Source organism: Haematobia irritans, chromosome 4 (genome assembly GCF_050003625.1).
Source record: "Haematobia irritans isolate KBUSLIRL chromosome 4, ASM5000362v1, whole genome shotgun sequence".
Taxonomy (NCBI): domain Eukaryota; kingdom Metazoa; phylum Arthropoda; class Insecta; order Diptera; family Muscidae; genus Haematobia; species Haematobia irritans.
The window spans coordinates 191,741,434-191,768,213 of NC_134400.1; the positions used below are offsets into that span (position 1 = coordinate 191,741,434).

Genomic DNA, 26,780 nt, shown 5'->3' on the forward strand with positions numbered 1-26,780 from the left:
GCCCATATCTCCTAAACTAAGCGTCCTAAAACGAAAAGGGCTTTAATCCGTGACCACCCTCAAGAATTGAAATTTTCATCCAAATCCTAAAAAAATTGAAATTTTTATTTATATGAAAAACTTCTTTTGCCCATATCTCCTAAACTAAACGTCCTAGAGCGAAAAGGGCTTTAATCCGTGACCACCCTCAAGAATTGAAATTTTCATCCAAATCCTAAAAAAATTGAAATTTTTATATGAAAAACTTCTTTTGCCCATATCTCCTAAACTAAGCGTCCTAGAGCGAAAAGGGCTTTAATTCGTGACCACCCCCAAAAAATTGAAATTTTCATCCAAACCCCAAAAAAATTGAAATTTTTATATGAAAAACTTCTTTTGCCCATATCTCCTAAACTAAGCGTCCTAGAGCGAAAAGGGCTTTAATCCGTGAACCCCCTCAAAAATTGAATTTTTTACCAAATCCTAAAAAAATTGAAATTTTTATATGAAAAACTTTTTTTGCCTATATCTCCTAAACTAAGCGTCCTAGAGCGAAAAGGGCTTTAATTCGTGACCACCCCCAAAAAATTGAAATTTTTATATGAAAAACTTCTTTTGCCCATATCTCCTAAACTAAGCGTCCTAGAGCGAAAAGGGCTTTAATTCGTGACCACCCCCAAAAAATTGAAAATTTTCATCCAAACCCCAAAAAATTGAAATTTTTGTATGAAAAACTTCTTTTGCCCATATCTTCTAAACTAAGCGTCCTAGAGCGAAAAGGGCTTTAATCCGTGACCCCCCTCAAAAATTTAATTTTTTACCCAAATCCTAAAAAAATTGAAATTTTTATATGAAAAACTTCTTTTGCCCATATCTCCTAAACTAAGCGTCCTAGAGCGAAAAGGGCTTTAATTCGTGACCACCCCCAAAAAATTTAAATTTTCATCCAAATCCCAAAAAAATTTAAATTTTTATATGAAAAACTTCTTTTGCCCATATCTCCTAAACTAAGCGTCCTAGAGCCAAAAGGACATTAATTCGCGACCATCCCCAAAAAATCAAAATTTCGATGAAAATTCTCAAAATATTTAAATTTCTATATGAAACACTTGTTTTGGCCATATCGAATGAGTTTTTGTAATATTTATAGGAGCATGGCCAAAAATGAAAAAAAATCGAAGTTTCCAAATTAAAAAAAAAAAAATAAAAAAAGGCGAAAACGCGAAAAGTCGTATTTTCCAAATTTTCGTAAACTTTAAATTCCCAAATTGTTGAAAAGACAAACGTGTAAAAATTGATTTTTCAAAATTTTAAAAAATGTCGGAAATTTACTTTTTTCCTTTGGACCAAACCATATAGAGTTTTGTAATTTCAAATATCAATAATCAAATAGCTACTGATTAAAAAAAAAGATATAGAAAAAAGCTTACCTTACGAAGACAAATCTTGGCTCGTCTACTCTATTTTACATTTCTTGTGAGAATCTTCGGTTTCTTGAATCTTGATATTTTCGGAAATATCTTGAATCTTGAAATTTCTTCGCCATACAAAAAAAAACTTTTTTATTATCATAACTATGTACTATGACGTAAAACTATTGGCACTTAATCATAATTTAATTTCAGCAACAACATCATGGGAATAGTGATCAAATTGACGCTCCACCAGTTGATAGACTAAACAATCTACACATAAATTCAAAGGGCAATAACATGTATTGCAACGCCAACCAGAACGTGATACGGGACCCTCATCACAGCTCTCACACTTAGCTGCTAAAGGATCAGGATTATAGCCTTCTGGTGTAGCTAGTTTTTCTTGTTTTACGGTTTCCAATATACTAAGCATCTGCTGCTTCATCTCTGGTGTAAGCGGTTCAGCTTTTACTTCGCTCAAAGGTTCCGTCGTATTGCAAACCACTTTATCTTGGCTAGCTAAACTTGTTGAGGGCAAATTTAAATCCCCAAAAAGAAAATCATCATCGGACATGTGAACAGGAACATTATGCGAAGGAAAAAATGTTGAGGGTCTATAGTAATGTTTAGATTTTGCTTGTCCCACACGACGATTTTTGGGTATTCTTCCTGGTATAGGCATTCCGGCACTGTATAATTTTTGAAAATATTTTTGCACCCTACTTGAAACTTGCTGTGGTGTACGATTGCCTAGAGCTTTAGCGATTTTAGTAAATCTATGCATTTCCACACGTTCCTCGGGATATTCAATAAGTAATTCCTCTAGACGTTTTTGCTCTTCTATGCTCCACAGTTGATTGTAGGTTTCAGGTTTTGATTCATCCATAACACGACCCCTAACTATGGGCAATTCAGTTTTTATGACATCGCCACCAGCTATGTAGGAGGATGAAGGTTCTTGTTTGATTTGTACATCGGCAGGTGCTGCGGTATCATCGTAATTACTACCAATTTCAGGTAACTATAAGGGAAAAAGAAAAAAGAATTGTAATTTTATGAGAATGTTAGATCAGGTATGGTGACCTGTGTTGCCAGTATTGGGGATATGTTTCGTGAATGGGGACGAAATATCTGAGTTGGGGATTTGGTGGGGAATATCCCCAAATTTGTGGATTTTTGTGGGGATATTTTTCGAGAAATCGGTCTAATCTTTTTTAACAAAATTTTATTTCTATAGGAAATTTTGTCAAAATTTTATTTCTATAAAGAAAATTTTTCCAAAATTGTATTTCTATATAGACATTTTTTTCAAAATTGTATTTCTATATAGAAAATTTGTTCAAAATTTTATTTCTATAGGAAATTTTGTGAAGATTTTATTTCGATAGAAAATTTTGTGAAAATTTAATTCCTATAGAAAATTTTGTGAAAATTTAGTTCTTACAGAAAATTTTGTCAAAATTTTATTTTTATATAGAAAATTTTGTCAACATTTTATTTCTATATAGAAAATTCTGTCAAAATTTTATATCTATAGAAAATTTCCTCAAAATTTTATTTCTATAGAAAATTTTCTCAAAATTTTATTGTTTTAGAAAATTTTCTCAAAATTTTATTTCTATAGAAAATTTTCTGAAAATTTTATTTCTATAGAAAATTTTCTCAAAATTTTATTTCTATAGAAAATTTTCTCAAAATTTTATTGTTTTAGAAAATTTTGTCACAATTTTATTTCTATCGAATATTTTGTTAAAATTTTATGTCTATATATAATAAATTTTGTCAATTTTTTTATTTCTATGGAAAATACTATCAAAATTTTATTTCTATAGAACATTTTGTCAAAATTTCATTTCTATATAGAAAATTTTGTCAGAAGTTTATTTTTATGAAAAATTTATGAAGTACCTCTGTGGAATTATCAAAAACTCTACCAATCTACCAAACAATAAAAAATCTACAATTTCTGGTAGAATTCCAAAAACTTTGGCAACGTGTCTACCACCCAATTTTACTACTTGAATATTTAGAAGTAAATTTTCGTTCATAAATACAAGGTGACCGAACTCCCATTTTCATATCTCCAGGACTTGGAAGACGAATACCAGTCTCTTGGTGTTGTGATTCGAAATCGTGATCTTGATCGAAATCTTACTGAATTTCTAGATACAGTTAGAAATGCTACTAGCATTGCTGCGTACAAATGAAATTTTATTTGATTTTTTAGCCTGCACTGGTATTGAACGCATGTCCCTTCTATATAGAAGGTTATGTTAGGTTAGGTGGCAGCCCGATGTATCAGGCTTACTTAGACTATTCAGTCCGTTGTGATACCACATTGGTGAACTCCTCTCTTATCACTGAGTGCTGCCCGATTCCATGTTAAGCTCAATGACAAGAGACCTCCTTTTTATAGCCGAGTCCGAACGGCGATCCACATTGCCGTGAAACCACTTAGATAAGCTTTGAAGCCCTCAGAATTGTTACCAGCATTACTGAGGTGGGATAATCCACCGCTGAAAAACGTTTTGGTGTTCGGTCGAAGCAGGAATCGAACCCACGACCATGTGTATGCAAGGCGGGCATGCTAACCATTGCACCACGGTGGCTCCCTTCTATATAAAAGGTGAACGTTCCTATGCACAGGATTACGGTGGCTACCCTGTTGTTGTAGCCCTTTGGAGTTGGAGATAGGCATACTCCAAATGGGGCTTTGCAGTCCTTGGACAGGGTTGAAACCCCTGTGTCTGCCCGGGGCTGTAGATCCGACTACAACGAGGGCGGACCATATTTTTGTTGTAACTATTTTTATTGTGTTTAGTTTCATACATTTTGTTATATGCTTTGGTAGTTCAATTAGTATCCAGATCAAGGAACTCTGCGACAAGGATGGGGTGTGTCCAGAGTGTTCTGGTGGTGAGACGGGTAGGCTTCTCTGGGCAAGCGAAAATATTACGAGTGTCATGTCGTCATTGATTAGAGATGTGACACACGTCAGCTACGCTGCTGTCAATTACTGATAAGTAGAAAATGAGACAGCTTCACTTGTCTGATCTTAATTGGACCAAAACTACCTTTGGTCTGCCGTGGGTTTGTCTCACCTCCGGTTCTATGGGCGGTGGTCGGAATCCGAGAACAGGATTACCCTTCTCACCGCTTCAGCTACAGTATCCTCATGAATATTGTTCAGACCTGTCTGGTATGCTGCCTGATCTAGGGGAACTCTTTTATAACGCTGGATCTCGCGCTCTAGAAGGTGAAAATAAACTCTTACATTCCAGGGTGGAGGTTGCCTATCAACAAGATGGTGATATGGATGACAAACAAACTGCTTTGACAACATGTAATTGTGTCGACGCACTGGGATAATCTTGGTCTCCTCATAAAGGTGATCCAGAGGTTTACAGGCGGAGACATCCTGTTGCAATTCTAAGGGCAGTCGACGTATTCTTTCGACCATGTTGTTGTAATAACAGTTTGTTGTGTTCATTCTCTTTTGTGTTTCAGTTTTTATGACTATGATAGAAGACGACCAGGCTGTTGTGGTAGCGACTCGGATAGGTTTGGCTTAACACACTTTATAGCTCATTCACATTAGGCTCGAAATCTACTAAAAGTGGATTTGAAATCCCATTTTTATAAGGCAACTGACAGTTGAAATCTAGTTAAAGTAGATTTTGAATGTGTAATGTGTATGAGGTTTTATTAGCTACGCTGCTATCAAATTTATGTTGGAATTGAGGCGGTTGCCTTAGCCTGATTTTGGATGGGTCACTAGTCATCCTTGGGAGGGATTTTTCCTCCGGTGCTATGAGAGCCGCTTGCTGCAATATTATATGATATCTAAAAATTGCCAGAAATTTCCGAAGGTAGTGACCTCGGAATGTCTGTCAATGTGTTATGGCATTCATTTAATGCCAAAAACTTTTTCCAATTACGGGTATACCATATTTCTTTCCTCCTACAGGCAAGGTATCCCCTTTCATAAGAAATTATTGCCGGCATCAAACATAGGGTCAGTCATCGCTTTTTGAGATTCTTTTTATATGGTATATCTTGGAATTTATCTTAGTATTGTTATATTAAAAAAAAAACATATTTTTCAAAACCCCATTCCTGTACAGTGCTGCTACACCTATCCTTAATGGAATCGGTCATTTTAGGCAAAGCCTATGGACATTCACATGTACCTACCGTCGCAATGGTCAAATGATCCGGAGCAATTATTTGTTCACCATTTTGTAATTTTCTAAGGAACATTTCTGGATCTTCCATATAACGTTTTTTGGCCAAGGCAAGTTCTTCCAATTGTTGGTGTACCCTCACACGTTGACTCTCCAATATTGCTATTGTTCGTAGCAAATTGGAATAGTCTCGATTTCCACGTAAAGCTAAATGGTCACTTTCGAAATAGAAGACATTCTCTTCATTTAAGCTACCCGCATCGCTATTTGTTTCGTCTTCCATTGTTTTTAGTTTTAATTACTCCAAGAATTGATTAAATTTGTTAGTAAACAATTCTGCTGTGATTCACAATAGTGAGACATATGTGAACAAATAATGACATAGACCAAGGAATGTATAGACATCTCAAATGAATGCACAGCGCTGTAGTTTGTCTGCATACCGTAGAGGGCTCTTTTACGTCTGCAATTGAGTGATTTTTTAATTTGGCTTTAATTTGTTGTCTTTCCTTTGTTTTCTTGATGAAACACCAAATATTGTAAAAGCATATCAAATTCTATACATCCACACCTTTTTTGTAATGCAAATTGACTGATTTGTACGGTAATTCTCGTTTTTCAAAAAGAAATTGAGTCACTTGACTGCGCAATTGAGTGGAATGACTGCGCACTGCAAATAAAGAAAACCATGGTGAATTATCAAGGTATGTCTCTATATTTTCTTGGTCTATGATAATGACCATAGACCATAGACCAAGGAAGGTATAGACATCTCAAGTGAATTCACAGCGCTGTAGTTTGTCTGCACACCGTAGAGGGCTCTTTTTCGTCTGCAATTGAGTGATTTTTTAATTTGGCTTTAATTTGTTTTCTTTCCTTTGTTCTCTTGACGAAACACCAAATATTGGAAAAATATATAAAATGCTATACATCCACACCTTTTTTGTAATGCAAATTGACTGATTTGTACGGTAATTCTCGTTTTTCAAAAAGAAATTGAGTCACTTGACTGCGCAATTGAGTGGAATGACTGCGCACTGCAAATAAAGAAAACCATGGTGAATTATCAAGGTATGTCTCTATATTTTCTTGGTCTATGATAATGACCATAGACCAAGGAAGGTATAGACATCTCAAGTGAATTCACAGCGCTGTAGTTTGTCTGCACACCGTAGAGGGCTCTTTTTCGTCTGCAATTGAGTGATTTTTTAATTTGGCTTTAATTTGTTTTCTTTCCTTTGTTCTCTTGACGAAACACCAAATATTGTGAAAGTTTATAAAATACTATTCATCCACACCTTTTTTGTAATGCAAATTGACTAATTTATACGGTTATTCTCGTTTTCCAAAAATAAATTGAGTCACTTGACTGCGCAATTGAGCATAGACCAAGGAAGGTATAGACATCTCAAGTGAATTCACAGCGCTGTAGTTTGCCTGCACACCGTAGAGGGCTCTTTTTCGTATGCAATTGAGTGATTTTTTAATTTGGCTTTAATTTGGTTTCTTTCCTTTGTTCTCTTGACGAAACACCAAATATTGGAAAAATATATAAAATGCTATACATCCACACCTTTTTTGTAATGCAAATTGACTGATTTGTACGGCAATTCTCGTTTTTCAAAAAGAAATTGAGTCACTTGACTGCGCAATTGAGTGGAATGACTGCGCACTGCAAATAAAGAAAACCATGGTGAATTGTCAAGGTATGTCTCTATATTTAATTGGTCTATGAATTGAGTGGAATGACTGCGCACTGCAAATAATCAAAACCATGGTGAATTATTAAGGTATGTCTCTATATTTTCTTCATAGACCAAGAAAATATAGAGACATACCTTGATAATTCACCATGGTTTTCTTTATTTGCAGTGCGCAGTCATTCCACTCAATTGCGCAGTCAAGTGACTCAATTTCTTTTTGAAAAACGAGAATTACCGTACAAATCAGTCAATTTGCATTACAAAAAAGGTGTGGATGTATAGCATTTTATATATTTTTCCAATATTTGGTGTTTCGTCAAGAGAACAAAGGAAAGAAACCAAATTAAAGCCAAATTAAAAAATCACTCAATTGCAGACGAAAAAGAGCCCTCTACGGTGTGCAGGCAAACTACAGCGCTGTGAATTCACTTGAGATGTCTATACCTTCCTTGGTCTATGCTCAATTGCGCAGTCAAGTGACTCAATTTCTTTTTGAAAAACGAGAATTACCGTACAAATCAGTCAATTTGCATTACAAAAAAGGTGTGGATGTATAGCATTTTATATATTTTTCCAATATTTGGTGTTTCGTCAAGAGAACAAAGGAAAGAAAACAAATTAAAGCCAAATTAAAAAATCACTCAATTGCAGACGAAAAAGAGCCCTCTACGGTGTGCAGACAAACTACAGCGCTGTGAATTCACTTGAGATGTCTATACCTTCCTTGGTCTATGATTTTCTTGGTCTATGATATATATGTTAAATATGTTTGTAACAGGGTGACTATATGTTTGTAACAGGGTGACTAATCTTATTAATAATGGTAGTGCGCCCTGTGTTGTGTGATAGTCAATTGTGAATGTAAATTTTCAATTTAATTCAAATTTACGAAACAGTTGAATTTACAAACTTTGCATTGTTTTTTTTGCGCACCAGCTAAGTCTATTGTAATTTAGTAGTGCTCATTGAAATGTGTACGTTGGATATTTATATAGTTTATTTGATAAAATATAAAATAAAATTACCTTTATTGGACTAGAAGAATACGGGACACTATCCCTTGGTTTCTTATAAATATATGTATTAGAAGTTTAGGAAAATTAGACTCATTTTTACAACTTTTCGACTAAGCAGTGGCGATTTAACAAGGAAAATGTTGGTATTTTAACCATTTTTGTCGAAATCAGAAAAACATATATATGGGAGCTATATCTAAATCTGAACCGATTTAAACCAAATCTGGCACGCATAGCTACAATGCTAATTCTACTCCCTGTGCAAAATTTCAACTAAATCGGAGCAAAAAATTGGCCTCTGTGGTCATATGAGTGTAAATCGGGCGAAAGCTATATATGGGAGATATATCTAAATCTGAACCGATTTCAACCAAATTTGGCACGCATAGCTACAATGCTAACTCTACTCAATGTGCAAAATTTTAACTAAATTGGAGTTAAAAATTGGCCTCTGTGGTCATATGAGTGTAAATCGGGGGAAAGATATATATGGGGGATATATCTAAATCTGAACCGATTTCAACCAAATTTGGCACGCATAGCTACAATGCTAATTTTACTCCCTGTGCAAAATTTCAACTAAATCGGAGCAAAAAATTGGTCTCTGTGGTCATAAGAGTGTAAATCGGGGGAAAGCTATATATGGGAGCTATTCACAGACAGACGAACGGACGGACATGGTTATATCGACTCAGGGACACAGCCTGAGCGTTATTGCCAAAGACACCATGTGTCTATCTCGTCTCCTTCTGGGTGTTACAAACATATGCACTAACTTATAATACCCTGTTCCACAGTGTGGCGCAGGGTATAAATTTGGGAAACATTTAAATCTGAAGCAATTTTAAGGAAACTTCGCAAAAGTTTATTTATGATTTATCGCTCGATATATATGTATTAGAAGTTTAGGAAAATTAGAGTCATTTTTACAACAAAATCGGAAAAACATATATATGGGAGCTATATCTAAATCTGAACCGATTTAAACCAAATTTGACACGCATTGCTACAATACTAATTCTACTCCCTATGCAAAATTTCAACTAAATCGGAGTTAAAAATTGGTCTCTGTGGTCATATGAGTGTAAATCGGGCGAACGATATATATGGGAGCTATATCTAAATCTGAACCGATTTCAATCAAATTTGGCACACCTGACTATATTACTAATTGTACACCTAGTGCAAAATTTCAACCAAATTGGGCCAACACTCTGGCTTCTGGGGCCATATAAGTCCATATCGGGCGAAAAATATATATGGAAGCTATATCTAAATCTGAACCGATTTCAATCAAATTTGGCACACATGACTATACTACCAATTGTACTCCTTGTGCAAATCGGTATAAAACTCTGGCTGCTGGGTCCATATTAGTGCATATCGGGTGAAAGTTATATATGGGAGCCATATCTAAATCTGAAGCGATTTATTTCAAAATCAATAGGGTTCTATTCTGACCCAAATTAGGAACATGTGCCAAATTTGAAGGCGAGTGGACTTAAATTGCGACCTAGACTTTCATCACAAAAATGTGTTCACAGACAGATGGACGGACAGACGGACATGGTTATATCAACTCAGGGACCTACCCTGAGCATTATTGCCAAAGACACCATGTGTCTATCTCGTCTCCTTCTGGGTGTTCAAAACATATGCACTAATTTATAATAAAAATATTTTTATACCCTGCTCCACACTGTGGAACAGGGTATTATAAGTTAGTGCATATGTTTGCAACACCCAGAAGGAGACGAGATAGACACATGGTGTCTTAGGCAAAAATGCTCAGGGTGGGCTCTTGAGTCGATATAGCGATGTCCGTCTGTCCGTGAACACATTTTTGTAATCAAAGTCTAGGTCGCAGTTTTAGTCCAATCGACTTGAAATTTGGCACAAGTATGTGTTTTAGCTCAGAATGGAAGAAATCGGTTCAGATGTAGATATAGCTCCCATATATATATTTCGTCCGATATGGACTTATATGGCCCCAGAAGCCAGAGTTTTACCCTAATTTGCTTAAAATTTTGCACAAGAAGAACAATTAGTACTATAGTCAGGTGTGCCAAATTTTATTGAAATCGGTTCAGATTTAGATATAGCTCCCATATATATCTTTCGCCCGATATGGACTAATACGGTCCCAAAAGTGAGAGTTTTACCCCAATTTGGTTGAAATTTTGCACAGGGAGTGGAATTAGCATTGTTGCTATGCGTGCCAAATTTGGTTGAAATCGGTTCAGATTTAGATATAGCTCCAATATATAGCTTTCGGCCGATTTACACTCATATGACCACAGAGGCCAATTTTTTGCTCGGATTTAGTTGAAATTTTGCACAGGGAGTAGAATTAGCATTGTAGCTATGCGTGCCAAATGTGGTTGAAATCGGTTCAGATTTAGATATAGCTCCCATATATAGCTTTCGCCCGATTTACACTCATATGACCATAGAGGCCAATTTTTAACTCCGATTTAGTTGAAATTTTGCACAAGGGGTTGAATCGCCACTGCTTAGTCGAAAAGTTGTAAAAATGACTCTAATTTTCCTAAACTTCTAATACATGTATATCGAGCGATAAATCATAAATAAACTTTTGCGAAGTTTTCTTAAAATTGCTCCAGATTTAAATGTTTCTCATATTTTTTTACTAACATTGTGTTCCACCCTAGTGCATTAGCCGACTTAAATTTTGAGTCTATAGATTTTGTAGAAGTCTATCAAATTCTGTCCAGATCGAGTGATATTTAAATGTATGTATTTGGGACAAACCTTTATATATAGCCCCAACACATTTGACGGATGTGATATGGTATCGAAAATTTAGATCTACAAAGTGGTGCAGGGTATAATATAGTCGGCCCCGCCCGACTTTAGACTTTCCTTACTGGTTTAATCTGGCTTTTATTTGTTTTCTTTCCTTTGTTCTCTCGTTGAAACACCAAATATTGTGAAAGTTTATAAAATACTATTCATCCACACCTTTTTTGTAATGCAAATTGACTAATTTATACGGTTATTCTCGTTTTCCAAAAATAAATTGAGTCACTTGACTGCGCAATTGAGCATAGACCAAGGAAGGTATAGACATCTCAAGTGAATTCACAGCGCTGTAGTTTGCCTGCACACCGTAGAGGGCTCTTTTTCGTCTGCAATAGAGTGATTTTTTAATTTGGCTTTAATTTGGTTTCTTTCCTTTGTTCTCTTGACGAAACACCAAATATTGGAAAAATATATAAAATGCTATACATCCACACCTTTTTTGTAATGCAAATTGACTGATTTGTACGGTAATTCTCGTTTTTCAAAAAGAAATTGAGTCACTTGACTGCGCAATTGAGTGGAATGACTGCGCACTGCAAATAAAGAAAACCATGGTGAATTGTCAAGGTATGTCTCTATATTTAATTGGTCTATGAATTGAGTGGAATGACTGCGCACTGCAAATAATCAAAACCATGGTGAATTATTAAGGTATGTCTCTATATTTTCTTGGTCTATGATATATATGTTAAATATGTTTGTAACAGGGTGACTATATGTTTGTAACAGGGTGACTAATCTTATTAATAATGTTAGTGCGCCCTGTGTTGTGTGATAGTCAATTGTGAATGTAAATTTTCAATTTAATTCAAATTTACGAAACAGTTGAATTTACAAACTTTGCATTGTTTTTTTTGCGCACCAGCTAAGTCTATTGTAATTTAGTAGTGCTCATTGAAATGTGTACGTTGGATATTTATATAGTTTATTTGATAAAATATAAAATAAAATTACCTTCATTGGACTAGAAGAATACGGGACACTATCCCTTGGTTTCTTATATATGGTAAGCATTCAATATATCAATCATATCAATTGGGATTTATTATTAGCTTCATATACATATAGTGTACATACAATAATTTCCGGAAGTTTCAACAATAGTTTTAGGTGGTTTTTATAAAATTTAGTCATTGTGCCTTGTAGATCTCAACTATTTACCAAGCTACCAAAGTGCAATGAATAGGCTGGGCGCCTTCATACAAATGGTCATGGGTCCCACCCCAATTTTGACCAAACACATAAAAACTATTTTTAGCGGTAGATTATAGCTTGTCAGTAATTCTGGTGACATTTCTGATTGTTTCCAGGATTTCACCGCATAGTGGAATGCCGTTAGGACTCGATTACAAATGGGAGATCTTTTGTCATTGCGGTTAACATGGATGGATATCGGGCTACCACAATACCCAACATAACCTATCTATATACCAATCCGCTTCAAGTTTGGAAGATTATATTTTTTAGGTATGTTTTATAGGAGTCTAGCGATGAATCCATGTACTTGAGAGTACAACTGCACCACAACCTAATTAATCTTCTAATTTGGTAAAAGATATTGTTTTATTATTAAACTTTTATAAGAAGCACTGTAATGTAATGATAGCCACATTTCATACTGAGGGAGCCACCGTGGTGCCATAGTTAGCAGGCCGCCTTGTATACAAAGTCTTCTGGATTCAATTCCAATTTCGACCGAAAACCAAAAAGTTTCTGCGCTGGTGGTTTCACCGTAATGTGAAATGCCGTTCGGAGTCGATGATAAAAAGGAATTCCTTCGTCCTTGAACTAATTGCAATTATTGATAAGAAAAAAGTTCACCGCTGAGCCTGAAATAATGTGGTTCCACTATACCTAACCCAACGTAAGGCTCTGGGGACTAACCAAATATCAAAAACTTTCTCCATCTTTTTGTTTGGGCATTTTCCAGTAGGTTCTTAAAATCTCGTAGGCTGTGTGAAATTTTGGCAGCAGCCGCTAATGAGATACTTACCTGGCGATGAGACTCACCATTTTTATACCACATTAGCTAAAAATCCTTATTAGATGGTGACACTTAAATTGTCTGCCAATGACTTCAAGTCCTTATGCTTTTCTGTCGAATCAACCTATAAAAAATAGTCTTCCAAAGTAATCATATTCCTGGTCCAGTTCTCTTTAAGGCTAAAGGAGTTTCCAATGAGTTTTTATTTTGTTATTCTAGATAAATGATGGTGTTTTTGTTTTCATAATATGGAGAAAAGCAATATTAATCAACTGACTATTACGACTGCATTTATAAGATCGTACCGCTTTTCATGAAATTCTTCATAACCAAATCGCGAAGTGGGTGAACTATGTTCTTGATACCCTCATGATATCTATAGACGCTGGGTTGTTAGTGTAGACTTTATATTTTACGTGGCACCAAACAAAGAATTCGCAAGGTGTCAGAACACTAGGTTTCGATGGCCAATTATGATCACTTCTTCGAGATAGAACAGTGTTCGGAAACTTCCCATTATATGAGAAATGGTTTCGTTGCTTATGCTTACTATTGCCATATAAAAGCACCTCTTCATAATGCAATTTATTAACATTTACAGAACGTTTTAAGAAAGTGAGGTTCAATGACCCAGCCAGATCAAAAACTGCACCAAACAGTCACACGATGAGGATTAATGGTTTTTAATTACTAACTCTTTCCGAGCCCAGATGCTACAATTTTGCATTTTGAAGTAGCCAGTGGGGTGGTAATGGGCTTTTTTGTTCATGATGATTGTGTGACTCAAGGATTTTCATAATTGGGGTAATGGGGTACCTGATTTGTATATCCTTCACCACTACTGTGGTACAGGGTATAATAAGTTTGTGCATTTGTATGTAACGTCGAGAAGGAGTAGTCATAGACCCACCTTTTATAAATACCGATCGGCTTAAATTCTGAGTCGATTTAGCGATATCAACAGACAGACAGACTGTTGTTGTATTTTTGTGTGCAAAGTCCAGCTCGCAGTTTAAGTCCGATTGTCTTCAAATTTGGCATAGGGTATTTTTTCGGCTCAAAGACTATCCCTATTGATTTGATATTTATAACCGATCTGTTCAAAAATGACATATTTATCAACCGATCTACTTCCAATTTCGTATAATCGAATATTTTGTGAGTCTCGTCAATTTTGCAGAATATCAGTCAAATCGGTTGAGATTCAGATATAGCTCTCATATATAGCATTCGACCGATATACATTCCTATGGCCCCAGAGGCCAATCTTCTATTCCGATTTACGTGAAATATTGCACATGGAGTAGAATTAACGTTATAAATATGCACACCGAATTTGGTTGAAATTGGTTCAGATCTACATATAGCTCCCATATATAGCTTTCGCCCGATTTACAATCCTATGGCCCCAGAGGCCTAAGTTTTACCCCGAGTAACTTAAAATTTTGCATTAGGAGTAGAACTAATATTATAAATATCCATACCGAATTTGGTTGAAATCGGTTCTGATTTAGATATAGCTCCCATATATAGCTTTCGCCCGTTTTACACGTCGCCCCAGAGGCCAATATTTTGTTCGGATTTACGTGAAATTTTTCACAGGGAGTAGAACGAACATTACAAATATCCACACCGAATTTGGTTGAAATCGGTTCAGATTTAGATATAGCTCCCATATATATCTGTCGTCCGATTTACAGGCATATGGCCACCGTAGATCAAAATTTCCCTCCGATTTACTTAAAATTGTGCTCAGGAGTGAGTTCAATTAAAATTTTTGCAATGAGTGGCTAAGAATTAGACAAAGCCCCCATATATATGTTCCTCCGATATGGCCAAAATTCACACATTTTCCTAGTAAAATCGTTACTGTTAAATACAGATTTTCGATTTTTTTGCAATTTAGATATCTTCAATAGGTTTTTATTAACATTGTGGTCCGTCCCGGTCATTAACCAATTTAAATTTTGAGTCTAGACATTTTGTGAAAGTTTAAAAAATGTTGTCCAAAACTTTATATAACTCTTAAAAAAATTGGAGATGTTAAGAGGGTATCAAAAATGTTGGTATACATAATGGTGAAGGGTATAATATAGTCGGCCCCGCCCGACTTTAGACTTCCCTTACTTGTTTAATATTTGGACGGGAAGGCCCAATTTTTTGAAAATTGAAACAAAATTATCCGATTTATTTGAAATTTTCAGGTAAGATTGAAGGGGCGTCTAGGCAGCGAACAGCTACTTTATTTCTCGATATTTGGTCGAGGAGGGGGCCTCCTCTTTGTCAGACTTTTTTTTTTAATACAATGAAAAAAACTAAAATTTGTTAACTTACTGAAATTTTACGGAGAACTTGGGGGAGATTATGAAATTTATATGAGGTTTATGATTTTTTTAATAAAGGGTGATTTGTTAAGAGCTTGATAACTTTTTTAAAAAAAAAAACGCATAAAATTTGCAAAATCTCATCGGTTCTTTATTTGAAACGTTAGATTGGTCCATGACATTTACTTTTTGAAGATAATTTCATTTAAATGTTGACCGCGGCTGCGTCTTAGGTGGTCCATTCGGAAAGTCCAATTTTGGGCAACTTTTTCGAGCATTTCGGCCGGAATAGCCCGAATTTCTTCGGAAATGTTGTCTTCCAAAGCTGGAATAGTTGCTGGCTTATTTCTGTAGACTTTAGACTTGACGTAGCCCCACAAAAAATAGTCTAAAGGCGTCAAATCGCATGATCTTGGTGGCCAACTTACCGGTCCATTTCTTGAGATGAATTGTTCTCCGAAGTTTTCCCTCAAAATGGCCATAGAATCGCGAGCTGTGTGGCATGTAGCGCCATCTTGTTGAAACCACATGTCAACCAAGTTCAGTTCTTCCATTTTTGGCAACAAAAAGTTTGTTAGCATCGAACGATAGCGATCGCCATTCACCGTAACGTTGCGTCCAACAGCATCTTTGAAAAAATACGGTCCAATGATTCCACCAGCGTACAAACCACACCAAACAGTGCATTTTTCGGGATGCATGGGCAGTTCTTGAACGGCTTCTGGTTGCTCTTCACTCCAAATGCGGCAATTTTGCTTATTTACATAGCCATTCAACCAGAAATGAGCCTCATCGCTGAACAAAATTTGTCGATAAAAAAGCGGATTTTCTGCCAACTTTTCTAGGGCCCATTCACTGAAAATTCGACGTTGTGGCTCGTTAGTAAGTCTATTCATGATGAAATGTCAAAGCATACTGAGCATCTTTCTCTTTGACACCATGTCTGAAATCCCACGTGATCTGTCAAATACTAATGCATGAAAATCCTAACCTCAAAAGAATCACCCTTTATTTGGTCGATGAAAAATAGCGAGACCTCATTCTCCTCAAGTAAATACCGTGAAACAATTAAACTTTTCCAATTTACTTGAAATTTACAGAGGATGTGGGGTAGATTATATTATTATAATGGATATCTGATTTTGTTATATTCGAAAGGGAATAGGGTCCTTCCCTTGCCATGCTGCTTAAAAATTGGGCTTATAATTTTCTTGATATTTTCTGGGATGTCTACACAATATACGCCATATCATGAATGATATAGCGTATCCGAATATAACAAAATCAGATATCCATTATAGTAATATAATCTACCCCACATCATCTTTAAATTTGCCCGATTTTTATACCCTGCGCCACACTGTGGAACAGGGTATTTATTATAAGTTAGTGCATATGTTTCACCAATGTGGTATCACAATGGACTGAATAGTCTAAGTGAGCCTGATACTTCGGGCTGCCACCTAACCTAACCTAACCTAGTGCATATGTTTGCAACACCCAGAAGGAGACGAGATAGACACATGGTGTCTTTGGCAAAAATGCTCAGGGTGGGCTCCTGAGTCGATATAGCCATGTCCGTCTGTCCGTGAACACATTTTTGTACTCAAAGTCTAGGTCGCAGATTTAGATATAGCTCCCATATATAGCTTTCGCCCGATTTACACTCATATGACCAATTTTTTGCTACGATTTAATTGAAATTTTGCACGGGGAGTAGAATTAGCATTGTAGCTATGCGTGTCAAATTGGGTTGAAATCGGTTCAGATTTAGATATAGCTCCCATATATAGCTTTCGCCCGATTTACACTCATATGACCACAGAGGCCAATTTCTTGCTCCGATTTAGTTAAAATTTTGCACAGGGAGTAGAATTAGCATTGTAGCTATACGTGCCAAATTTGATTGAAATCGATTCAGATTTAGATATATCTCCCATATATAGCTTTCGCCCGATTTACACTCATATGACCACAGATGCAAATTTTTAACTCCGATTTAGTTAAAATTGTGCACAGGGAGTAGAATTAGCATTGTAGCTATGCGTGCCAAATATGGTTGGAGTCGGTTCAGATTTAGATATAGCTTCCATATATATTTTTCGCCCGATATGGACTTATATGGCCCCAGAAGCCAGAGTTTTGGGCCAATTTGGTTGAAATTTTGCACTAGGAGTACAATTAGTAATAGAGTCATGTGTGCCAAATTTGATTGAAATCGGTTAGGATTTAGATATAGCTCCCATATATATGTTTTTCTGATTTCGACAAAAATGGTCAAAATACCAACATTTTCCTTGTTAAATCGCCACTGCTTAGTCGAAAAGTTGTAAAAATGACTCTTATTTTCCTAAACTTCTAATACATGTATGTCGAGCGATAAATCATAAATAAACTTTTGCGAAATTTCCTTAAAATTGTTTCAGATTTAAATGTTTCCCATATTTATACCCTGCTCCACACTGTGGAACAGGGTATTATAAGTTAGTGCATATGTTTGTAACACCCAGAAGGAGACGAGATAGACACATTGTGTCTTTGGCAATAATGCTCAGGGTGGGTCCCTGAGTTGATATAACCATGTCCGTCTGTCTGTCCGTCTGTCTGTGAACACATTTTTGTGATCAAAGACTAGGTCGCAATTTAAGTCCAATCGCCTTCAAATTTGGCACATGTACCTAATTTGGGTCAGAATAGAACCCTATTGATTTTGGAAGAAATCGGTTCAGATTTAGATATAGCTCCCATATATATCTTTCGCCCGATATGACTAATATGGACCCAGCAGCCAGAGTTTTATACCGATTTGCTTGAAATTTTGTACAAACACAACACTTAGTCGTATAGTCAAGTGTGCAAAATTTGATTGAAATCGGTTCAGATTTAGATATATCTCCCATATATATCTTTCGCCCGATATGGACTTATATGGCCCCTGAAGCCAGATTTTTGGCCGAATTTGGTTGAAATTTTGCACTAGGAGTACAATTAGTAGTATAGTCAAGTGTGCACAATTGGATGGAAATCGATTCAGATTTAGATATAGCTCCCATATATATCTTTCGCCCGATATGCACTTATATGGACCTAGAAGCCAGAGTTTTATCCCGATTAGCTTGAAATTTTGCACAAGGAGTACAATTGGTAGTATAGTCATGTGTGCCAAATTTGATTGAAATCGGTTCAGATTTAGATATTTTTCGCCCGATATGAACTTATATGGCCCCAGAAGCCAGAGTTTTAGTCCAATTTGGTTGAAATTTTGCAATAGGAGTACAATTATTCATATAGTCATGTGTGCCAAATTTGATTGAAATCGGTTCAAATTTAGATATAGCTCCCATATATATGTTTTTCTGATTTCGACAAAAATGGTCAAAATACCAACATTTTCCTTGTTAAATCGCCACTGCTTAGTCGAAAAGTTGTAAAAATGACTCTAATTTTCCTAAACTTCTAATACATATATATCGAGCGATAAATCATAAATAAACTTTTGCGAAGTTTCCTTAAAATTGCTTCAGATTTAAATGTTCCCTAGTGCATTAGCCAACTTAAATTTTGAGTCTATAGATTTTGTAAAAGTCTATCAAATTCTGTCCAAATCGAGTGATATTTAAATGTATGTATTTGGGACAAATCTTTATGTACAGCCCCCAACACATTTGACGGATGTGATACGGTATCGAAAATTTAGATCGACAAAGTGGTGCAGGGTATAATATAGTCGGCCCCGCCCGACATTAGACTTTCCTTACTTGTTTTTTACTAAAATTGTGTTCCACCCTACTGCATTAGCCGACTTAAATTTTGAGTCTATAGATTTTGTAGAAGTCTATCAAATTCTGTTCAGATCGAGTGGTATTTAAATGTATGTATTTTGGACAAACCTTTATATATAGCACCCAACACATTTGACGGATGTGATATGGTATCGAAAATTTAGATCTACAAAGTGGTGCAGGGTATAATAAAGGGTGATTTGTTAAGAGCTTGATAACTTTTTTTTTTAAAAAAACGCATAAAATTTGCAAAATCTCATCGGTTCTTTATTTGAAACGTTAGATTGGTCCATGACATTTACTTTTTGAAGATAATTTCATTTAAATGTTGACCGCGGCTGCGTCTTAGGTGGTCCATTCGGAAAGTCCAATTTTGGGCAACTTTTTCGAGCATTTCGGCCGGAATAGCCCGAATTTCTTCGGAAATGTTGTCTTCCAAAGCTGGAATAGTTGCTGGCTTATTTCTGTAGACTTTAGACTTGACGTAGCCCCACAAAAAATAGTCTAAAGGCGTCAAATCGCATGATCTTGGTGGCCAACTTACCGAACCATTTCTTGAGATGAATTGTTCTCCGAAGTTTTCCCTCAAAATGGCCATAGAATCGCGAGCTGTGTGGCATGTAGCGCCATCTTGTTGAAACCACATGTCAACCAAGTTCAGTTCTTCCATTTTTGGCAACAAAGAGTTTGTTAGCATCGAACGATAGCGATCGCCATTCACCGTAACGTTGCGTCCAACAGCATCTTTGAAAAAATACGGTCCAATGATTCCACCAGCGTACAAACCACACCAAACAGTGCATTTTTCGGGATGCATGGGCAGTTCTTGAACGGCTTCTGGTTGCTCTTCACTCCAAATGCGGCAATTTTGCTTATTTACGTAGCCATTCAACCAGAAATGAGCCTCATCGCTGAACAAAATTTGTCGATAAAAAAGCGGATTTTCTGCCAACTTTTCTAGGGCCCATTCACTGAAAATTCGACGTTGTGGCTCGTTAGTAAGTCTATTCATGATGAAATGTCAAAGCATACTGAGCATCTTTCTCTTTGACACCATGTCTGAAATCCCACGTGATCTGTCAAATACTAATGCATGAAAATCCTAACCTCAAAAGAATCACCCTTTATAGTCGGACCCATCCGACTTTAGGCTTTCCTTACTTGTTTGGAAATAGAAAGTAAAGGATTATCGATAAATGGGAACTCGGTGCAGAATTTTATGATTTTTCCACAGGTTTCTGCCAGACTTTTTTAAGTACAAAACTTAAATTTACATGAAGTTGACAGGCAACGTAGAGGGTGCTTCATGTTTGCGAAAGGTATGTTCTCCGTGTCCAACACTTTAACAAATGTTAATATGGTCAATGGTTTTAAGTACTTTTACTTTTTCCGATTTATTGGACGGTATGTTGAGAAGAATTATACCTCCCCTTGATAAACCACGATTGAAATTCACAGGAAATTTAGAAGATTGTCCACCAATTTGAGTACAGAACAAGTAAAAAACAAAAAATTGGTTGAACGAAAATATGCTACGCGAGGAGCAGCGAAGCGGGCAGGGTTACGCTAGTTTATCATAAAATAGCCATAAGGTGGATATTAAGTTCAAGTTTAGCCGCTAAAATGGAAAATAAGTCGGTTATATTATAAATTATAACTGTTTTTGCATATACTCTAGTAACCTAAAGCCAGTATTACGTTGGTAATCTGCCATTTTTTTTCGGTTACTTTTCTCCAATAATTCATTTCACCGAAAATAAAAATTTTCAATGTTTGCATTGGATTTTGGAATTTGCAACAAGAGTATATAATTTTATTCCGTTTTTGCAGATTTACTTTTTTTAGCGGCTAAACTCGGAACTCAGTACCCACCTTTAATTGGGAATGATTTAAAGCAATAATTGAACAAATTGATTTTCATTAATATTAATTATTAAATTTTAGCGCGATAATACCAATTTACTATTTGTCTTTAGGGAAAATCCTCCATTTTTATCAACCACATTACATACCTACCGTCGATGTTTATGGGAGTAAAAAAAATTGATATTAATTTGTTATTGAATTGTATTAACAATATTACTTAACTAGATGTAATAGCTCTCGCTTAAATAAACAAAAAAGAAAAACGACTATAATTAGCCAACACATTGCCGAAGATCACTTGCTGTTAATCACTTTTCGCTTCAACTTTTGGGCTAGGGGTAGATCCTTCTTCCTTTTTGTTTGCCTCTGCTGCCATTTTATTTGCCATTTCTGCTAATTTCTCACGTCTATACTCTTTTCGGGCCTCATCCAATAAGATATTGTGAATGAAATTACGATTTTGTGAAAAGTCTTGCATTAACGATGGATATGGATTCCCCCTTAATTCAAGCACAGCCTTGTCATAATACATGCCAGGATAATCACGAGGTGCTTTGTACATACGGGTATATGAAACATTGGTATTTTCAAAACGTGGCACCAGAACTTTGAACAATTTGTGAACCAATTGCTTTTCCAATAACCAAAAATCGGCCAATTCCATGGTTGCCTTGTGGCGGTCACCATGTCGTATGGCATCCGAAATTAACTGCAGAGAAAATCAATCGAATTAAATACAAATAATAATGCAAAATAATAATGGAAAGGTTACAAAGAGTAACCTTTCCTTTACATACCAATTCAGCATATCCTCTAGCTTCATCGGCACGATTGTAGAATAATTCTATGCGCTCATGTTTGACCAAAGCTGTGACGGTTTTTCGCAATTTTAATAAACGCCCTTCGGGACCATCGGGATTTTTTAAATGACGTTTCGCCGGTCTGACTGCAAATTTCAGCTGTGACATCAATTTGGTTACTTCAGCTTGATTCATTTTTATAGATTTTATACAAAAAATTCATAAAAAACCCGACAAATCTGAAAAATTCTTCATGCAAAATTTACGTAAACAGATGAAGACTTTTGACAGATGGCATGCGGCTGTCATTGATAGTTTTTAAAACCAGTGTTGCCGTTGTTTATGTTATGTTCAATTTTTGCATTATTTTCATGATGTTTTAAAATGTGTACAATCCCCGCAAGCATTTCAAGCTCCATTTCATCCTCATCGCTACCACAGATTCGTAAGTGACACTACTGTGAAGGGGGCAACGTATCAAAAAGTCCTTGGTATCCTCACATTTATACTACTATCACAACAAATTTAACATAATTTTTCATTAATGGTGTTGATTTACAAGTGGCAAGTTACATGTTGCAGCGTCTATCAGTCAGTGTTTTTATTCTCGATGGAGGCAGCATGTCTGTAAAATGTCTGAAACACAATCACTTTATTCCATTTGGAAGTAAAAAATGTTCACCAATATAACTTATTTAAATATATAAATAGATATAGGCAACATTGGGGTAAAGTTTGAGAAAACATGTATTTTTTTGTTAGGGGTTTTCCCTGCCAACATTTTTTGAATTTGACGGCGCTTCTGAGAATCCCCACCACACCGAAAACAATCGTATACGACATCCAAAACTCGTCGGAAAAGCGCTGTCACTATTGAGAAGTTGTACCACGCCAAGTTACTATTAAAAAAGTGTGGCATGAGTGTAATTATTAGGTGCCTTTTTTAATAAATTTAGAACGACGCCAATAAGAGCCCCTTCAAACAATCAGAAAAAGTTTCTACGCAATCCATGGTGGAGGGTACATTAGATTCGTCCTGGCTGAACTAAGGGCCGTACCCTGCCAACATTTTTTGAATTTGGGGGCGCTTCTGAGAATACCCACTACGTCGAAAACCGTCGTATACGATATCCAAAACTCCTCGGAAAAGCGCCGTCACTATTGAGAAGTTGTACCACGCCAAGTTACTACAAAAAAGTATCGCATGAGTGCAATTATTAGGAGCCCTTCTGGATACATTTAGAAGGACGCCAATAAGAGCCCGTTCAAACAATCAGACCAATTGCATTTTAAGATAGTTGTAAAAGAATCATTGTGGTCAAGTAAAACACGATTGTTTAGATGTTTATTAATTTTATGAAACATTTATAAATTCACATAAATATAACATTTATACGACTATCACATCACATTTAACACATTTTTATGCATTAATAAGAGATTGATGTTGAGTTACAAGTTGTAAGTTAAATGTTGTAGCGTCTATCAGCCAGTACTTTTATTCCCAATGAAGGCAGCGTGTCTGGAAAAATATTTGAAAAACTATCACTTTATTCCATTTGGAAAGTCAAAAATTGTTCACCATATACCTTTCACAATTTTAAGCGTAATATCTATGTTTTCAGAACTTTATTTTCGTTTTTATTTAAATAAAATATATCAAGCTGGTTGCGCTTGGCGTTTCACAAAAAATAAAATGGCTCTTCTAACAGTAGTGATGGCAAAATACTTTCATGTACATTTTGTACTTTTTGATATGCTTCCCCCATCACAGTTCGCGATGGTTGTGGTGACATTTACGAGTCTGTGGTAGCGATGAGGATGAAATGGAACTTTGAAATGCTTTTTTTTTTGCATTTTAGGGTAGTGTTTTGTCAATGTTTTCCCATACTATCTTCAACACCTTTTCAAAGATTTCGTCAACATTTTGGAAGTAATTCGCAAACAATTCGAAGATGTATTGAAGATGTGGTGTTCCAAGTCAAGTTGAATTTATGTTGAAAATTATATTTACACTCAAACTGAAAAGTTGTTGCATTTGAAAAACGCTCATCCTGTGTTTATTGGGAACTTGATTCCTAGGCCGCCAAAAGAACTAGCGATGATGGAGCCGATGGTATACGACCTGGTGATAAAGAAGTTTACTCTAGCGATGCCTTTTCCTTGGTACAACAGTTTATTGACGTAAAGTAATTCTCAAAAAATAATTTGAAATTTTGGTACATCGGAATATTGGATGCTAAAGGTAATAAAGGTCGATATCAGATGATATTCCCATACCAAAAGACTCATAAAATCGGACATGAAGCCTGATATCCCCACTTGTTTGTTTCAAATAGTTTTGGACCCAACCGTTCACCGTAGTGATTCGAACTTATCGTTCCTTTTTAGAAAATAACTAGTTCCTTTAAATCGTCCCTTCGTTCTATCACGTTCTAATAATTCGTACCGGTTTTAATATTTGCCATCACTGTCGTCTACTATCATCAGAGGAGCTAGAGTCTTTATATCGTTCCTTCGTTCCATTTAGTTTCTTTGAGTAAATTCAATCATTCAACTGTTGACACTCTTTCACAAGCAAGTAGTGGAAGTAGAAGAAGCACGTTTATATGAAGAAATATAAAAGTTTTTATTAATATTCCGTATTCGGTGTATTTGTAAAGCGAATATTTTTTTATGAATGAGACATAACTACGAATATGAACTATAGGAACGAAAGTGACGGTCGTTCTATTTGGTGAACCGTTTATTGGAACTGGTTCGTTCCGGAACGACACAAGACTAGTTTCAAACTAATAAAATATAATATTTCTGCATAAAGGTAGGTACTATGTTTATTGGCACGAAAAAAAAGTCCCTAAATCATTCTTTCGCGTTGAAAAATGAGAGTGTTGACAATAGATTTCGAAGGAAGAAAACAGCCATTTTGGAAATATTTCGCGTTTATTTCTCCGAAATTTAATTGACAACATCGCCAAACGTCATAAAATTGTTACATATGTATACGCAGCAGCTGATTAGATTGTTTACACACAAGCATTCATGATAATTGTTTTGAAAAGTTTTTTCTACCAGATTTTAAATTGTTTTGCAACCAAACCTCACTAATATTTGTTAAGAATAAAACGCCAGCCGCTCTACTCCTGGTGTCTTACCACATTCGGCAACAGCTTTAACGACATGTGGTACATTGTCGTCTTCTTCAGCTTTTCCAAATGGATACCGTCAATTTGTAACGCCCATCTAACAAACATATAATTCCGGTGTTATGCTAACTTTTACATCATGCGCAGCAATGGACTCATTCATCAACAAACTTAATTCGTTGGTGTCCACAATATCTACACAATCGCATTGCAATACCAGCGGACAAGAGTGTACTTATGCCCATGCTGTTGCCGCCTCACTAGCAATTTCAAATCCAGTGGTCACCACCACGGTTCCCACAAAGGATAATAACGCCATTTCATTTGCCAATGTTGTTGGGGTGACCAGTTAAAACACGTACACCATACAATAGCTATAGTCAAAGTGAAACTTTTTGTTCAATCAACATAAGCCTATAACTCACGTTCAAGGGTAGTTACTAAGCAAAAGCCACTGTTCCCGACTTATATTTCGCAAGAAAATTCGTCACAAAGGGATGTTAGTGTTCTATACCAGGAACTCTTCGTTGACTGAAATTAATACATTGAGATGCAAAGTGGCTGGTTTACTGAAGAATGTTTCTTGTTATACTCTCCCAATGTATAATTTTATAACTATTTCAGTCACGTTATAAAATTCAACCAGTGTTTCGAATCGATAAAATGCAAGATATATGCATAATTAATTTTTGCATTTTATTTTTGGAACATAGAAATTTATTCTCGTGATTCCATTCGTAGCTACCATAGTACTGCAACATCAATCGCACTGCCTTCTTTATAATTACGATGCACGGCCAGCATTTGTGTTTATTATCCCTATACCCATTGAACTTTATTTTGTTAACACTTTTCTATAAATTTCATGTTATGTACATTATTTCTATTCTATCATGTAGTAGGGAGCCGTAGATGGTGGCTTTATTACGAAAACACCACTCCAAGTTATTTTTATTTTGAAAATCGATCTTATTGCATTTTTAAATAACAATGCGAACAACATTTGTATTGTAGTTTCACACAAATCATTTGAATAAATAAATTATTTCTTAATTCACATTGCAAATGGCGCCATGTTTTGAAACTAACTAATCTCAACATATGGAAGGATTTAACACGATCTAATTAGGGACTGTGCGCTTTACGTCAGTTTTTCAACTCGAAAAAAACAAAGTACCACAAATGAAAATATATTTCGGTAGTTTTTCGCATTTTTGGTTTTGTATGGGATTTCGCTGCGGAAACCGAACATAGTACCTACCTTAAGAAAGAAAGATACAAATATAACCACATTGAATTAATTACCCTTATATGCAGTCATTTGCTCATCCACGCTTTGGAATTCTTAGGGAGCCACCGTGGTGCAATGGTTAGCATGCCCGCCTTGCATACACAAGGTCGTGGGTTCGATTCCTGCTTCGACCGAACACCAAAAAGTTTTTCAGCGGTGGATTATCCCACCTCAGTAATTCTGGTGACATTTCTGAGGGTTTCAAAGCTTCTCTATGTGGTTTCACTGCAATGTGGATGTATCAGGCTCACTTAGACTATTCAGTCCATTGTGATACCACAGTGGTGAACTTCTCTCTTATCACTGAGTGCTTGCCCGATTCCATGTTAAGCTCAATGACAAGGGACCTCCTTTTTATAGCCGAGTCCGAACGGCGTTCCACATTCCAGTGGAACCACTTAGAGAAGCTTTGAAACTCTCAGAAATGTCACCAGCATTACTGAGGTGGGATAATCCACCGCTGAAAA

General features: G+C 35.9%; 2 protein-coding genes across 2 annotated transcripts; both read right to left on the reverse strand.

Moving 5' to 3' along the window:
• Window positions 1-1,513: 1,513 nt before the first annotated feature.
• Atac1 (Ada2a-containing complex component 1) lies at window positions 1,514-5,940 on the reverse strand. The gene is made up of 2 exons (XM_075307378.1): window positions 5,589-5,940; window positions 1,514-2,415 (listed from the first exon to the last, which is right to left on the reverse strand). Exons 1-2 carry the CDS (start codon window positions 5,859-5,861, stop codon window positions 1,588-1,590), a joined length of 1,101 nt encoding a protein of 366 aa, XP_075163493.1. The 5' UTR covers window positions 5,862-5,940; the 3' UTR covers window positions 1,514-1,587.
• A 15,319-nt stretch (window positions 5,941-21,259) lies between these two features.
• On the reverse strand, window positions 21,260-22,174 carry mRpL17 (mitochondrial ribosomal protein L17). Its single transcript, XM_075306290.1, has 2 exons — window positions 21,874-22,174; window positions 21,260-21,785 (listed from the first exon to the last, which is right to left on the reverse strand). The coding sequence occupies exons 1-2, from the start codon at window positions 22,069-22,071 to the stop codon at window positions 21,381-21,383; spliced, it is 603 nt and encodes a 200-aa protein (XP_075162405.1). The 5' UTR covers window positions 22,072-22,174; the 3' UTR covers window positions 21,260-21,380.
• Window positions 22,175-26,780: the final 4,606 nt, after the last annotated feature.

Bases quoted from the DNA above. Each gene is read 5' to 3' on its own strand.
- Atac1 (XM_075307378.1), bottom strand. From the start codon at position 5,861: ATGGAAGACGAAACAAATAGCGATGCGGGTAGCTTAAATGAAGAGAAT. The intron at 2,416-5,588 runs GTAGGTACATGT...TTTCCCTTATAG, and splicing joins ATCATTTGACCATTGCGACG to TTACCTGAAATTGGTAGTAA.
- mRpL17 (XM_075306290.1), bottom strand. From the start codon at position 22,071: ATGAATCAAGCTGAAGTAACCAAATTGATGTCACAGCTGAAATTTGCA. The intron at 21,786-21,873 runs GTATGTAAAGGA...TTTTCTCTGCAG, and splicing joins CTAGAGGATATGCTGAATTG to TTAATTTCGGATGCCATACG.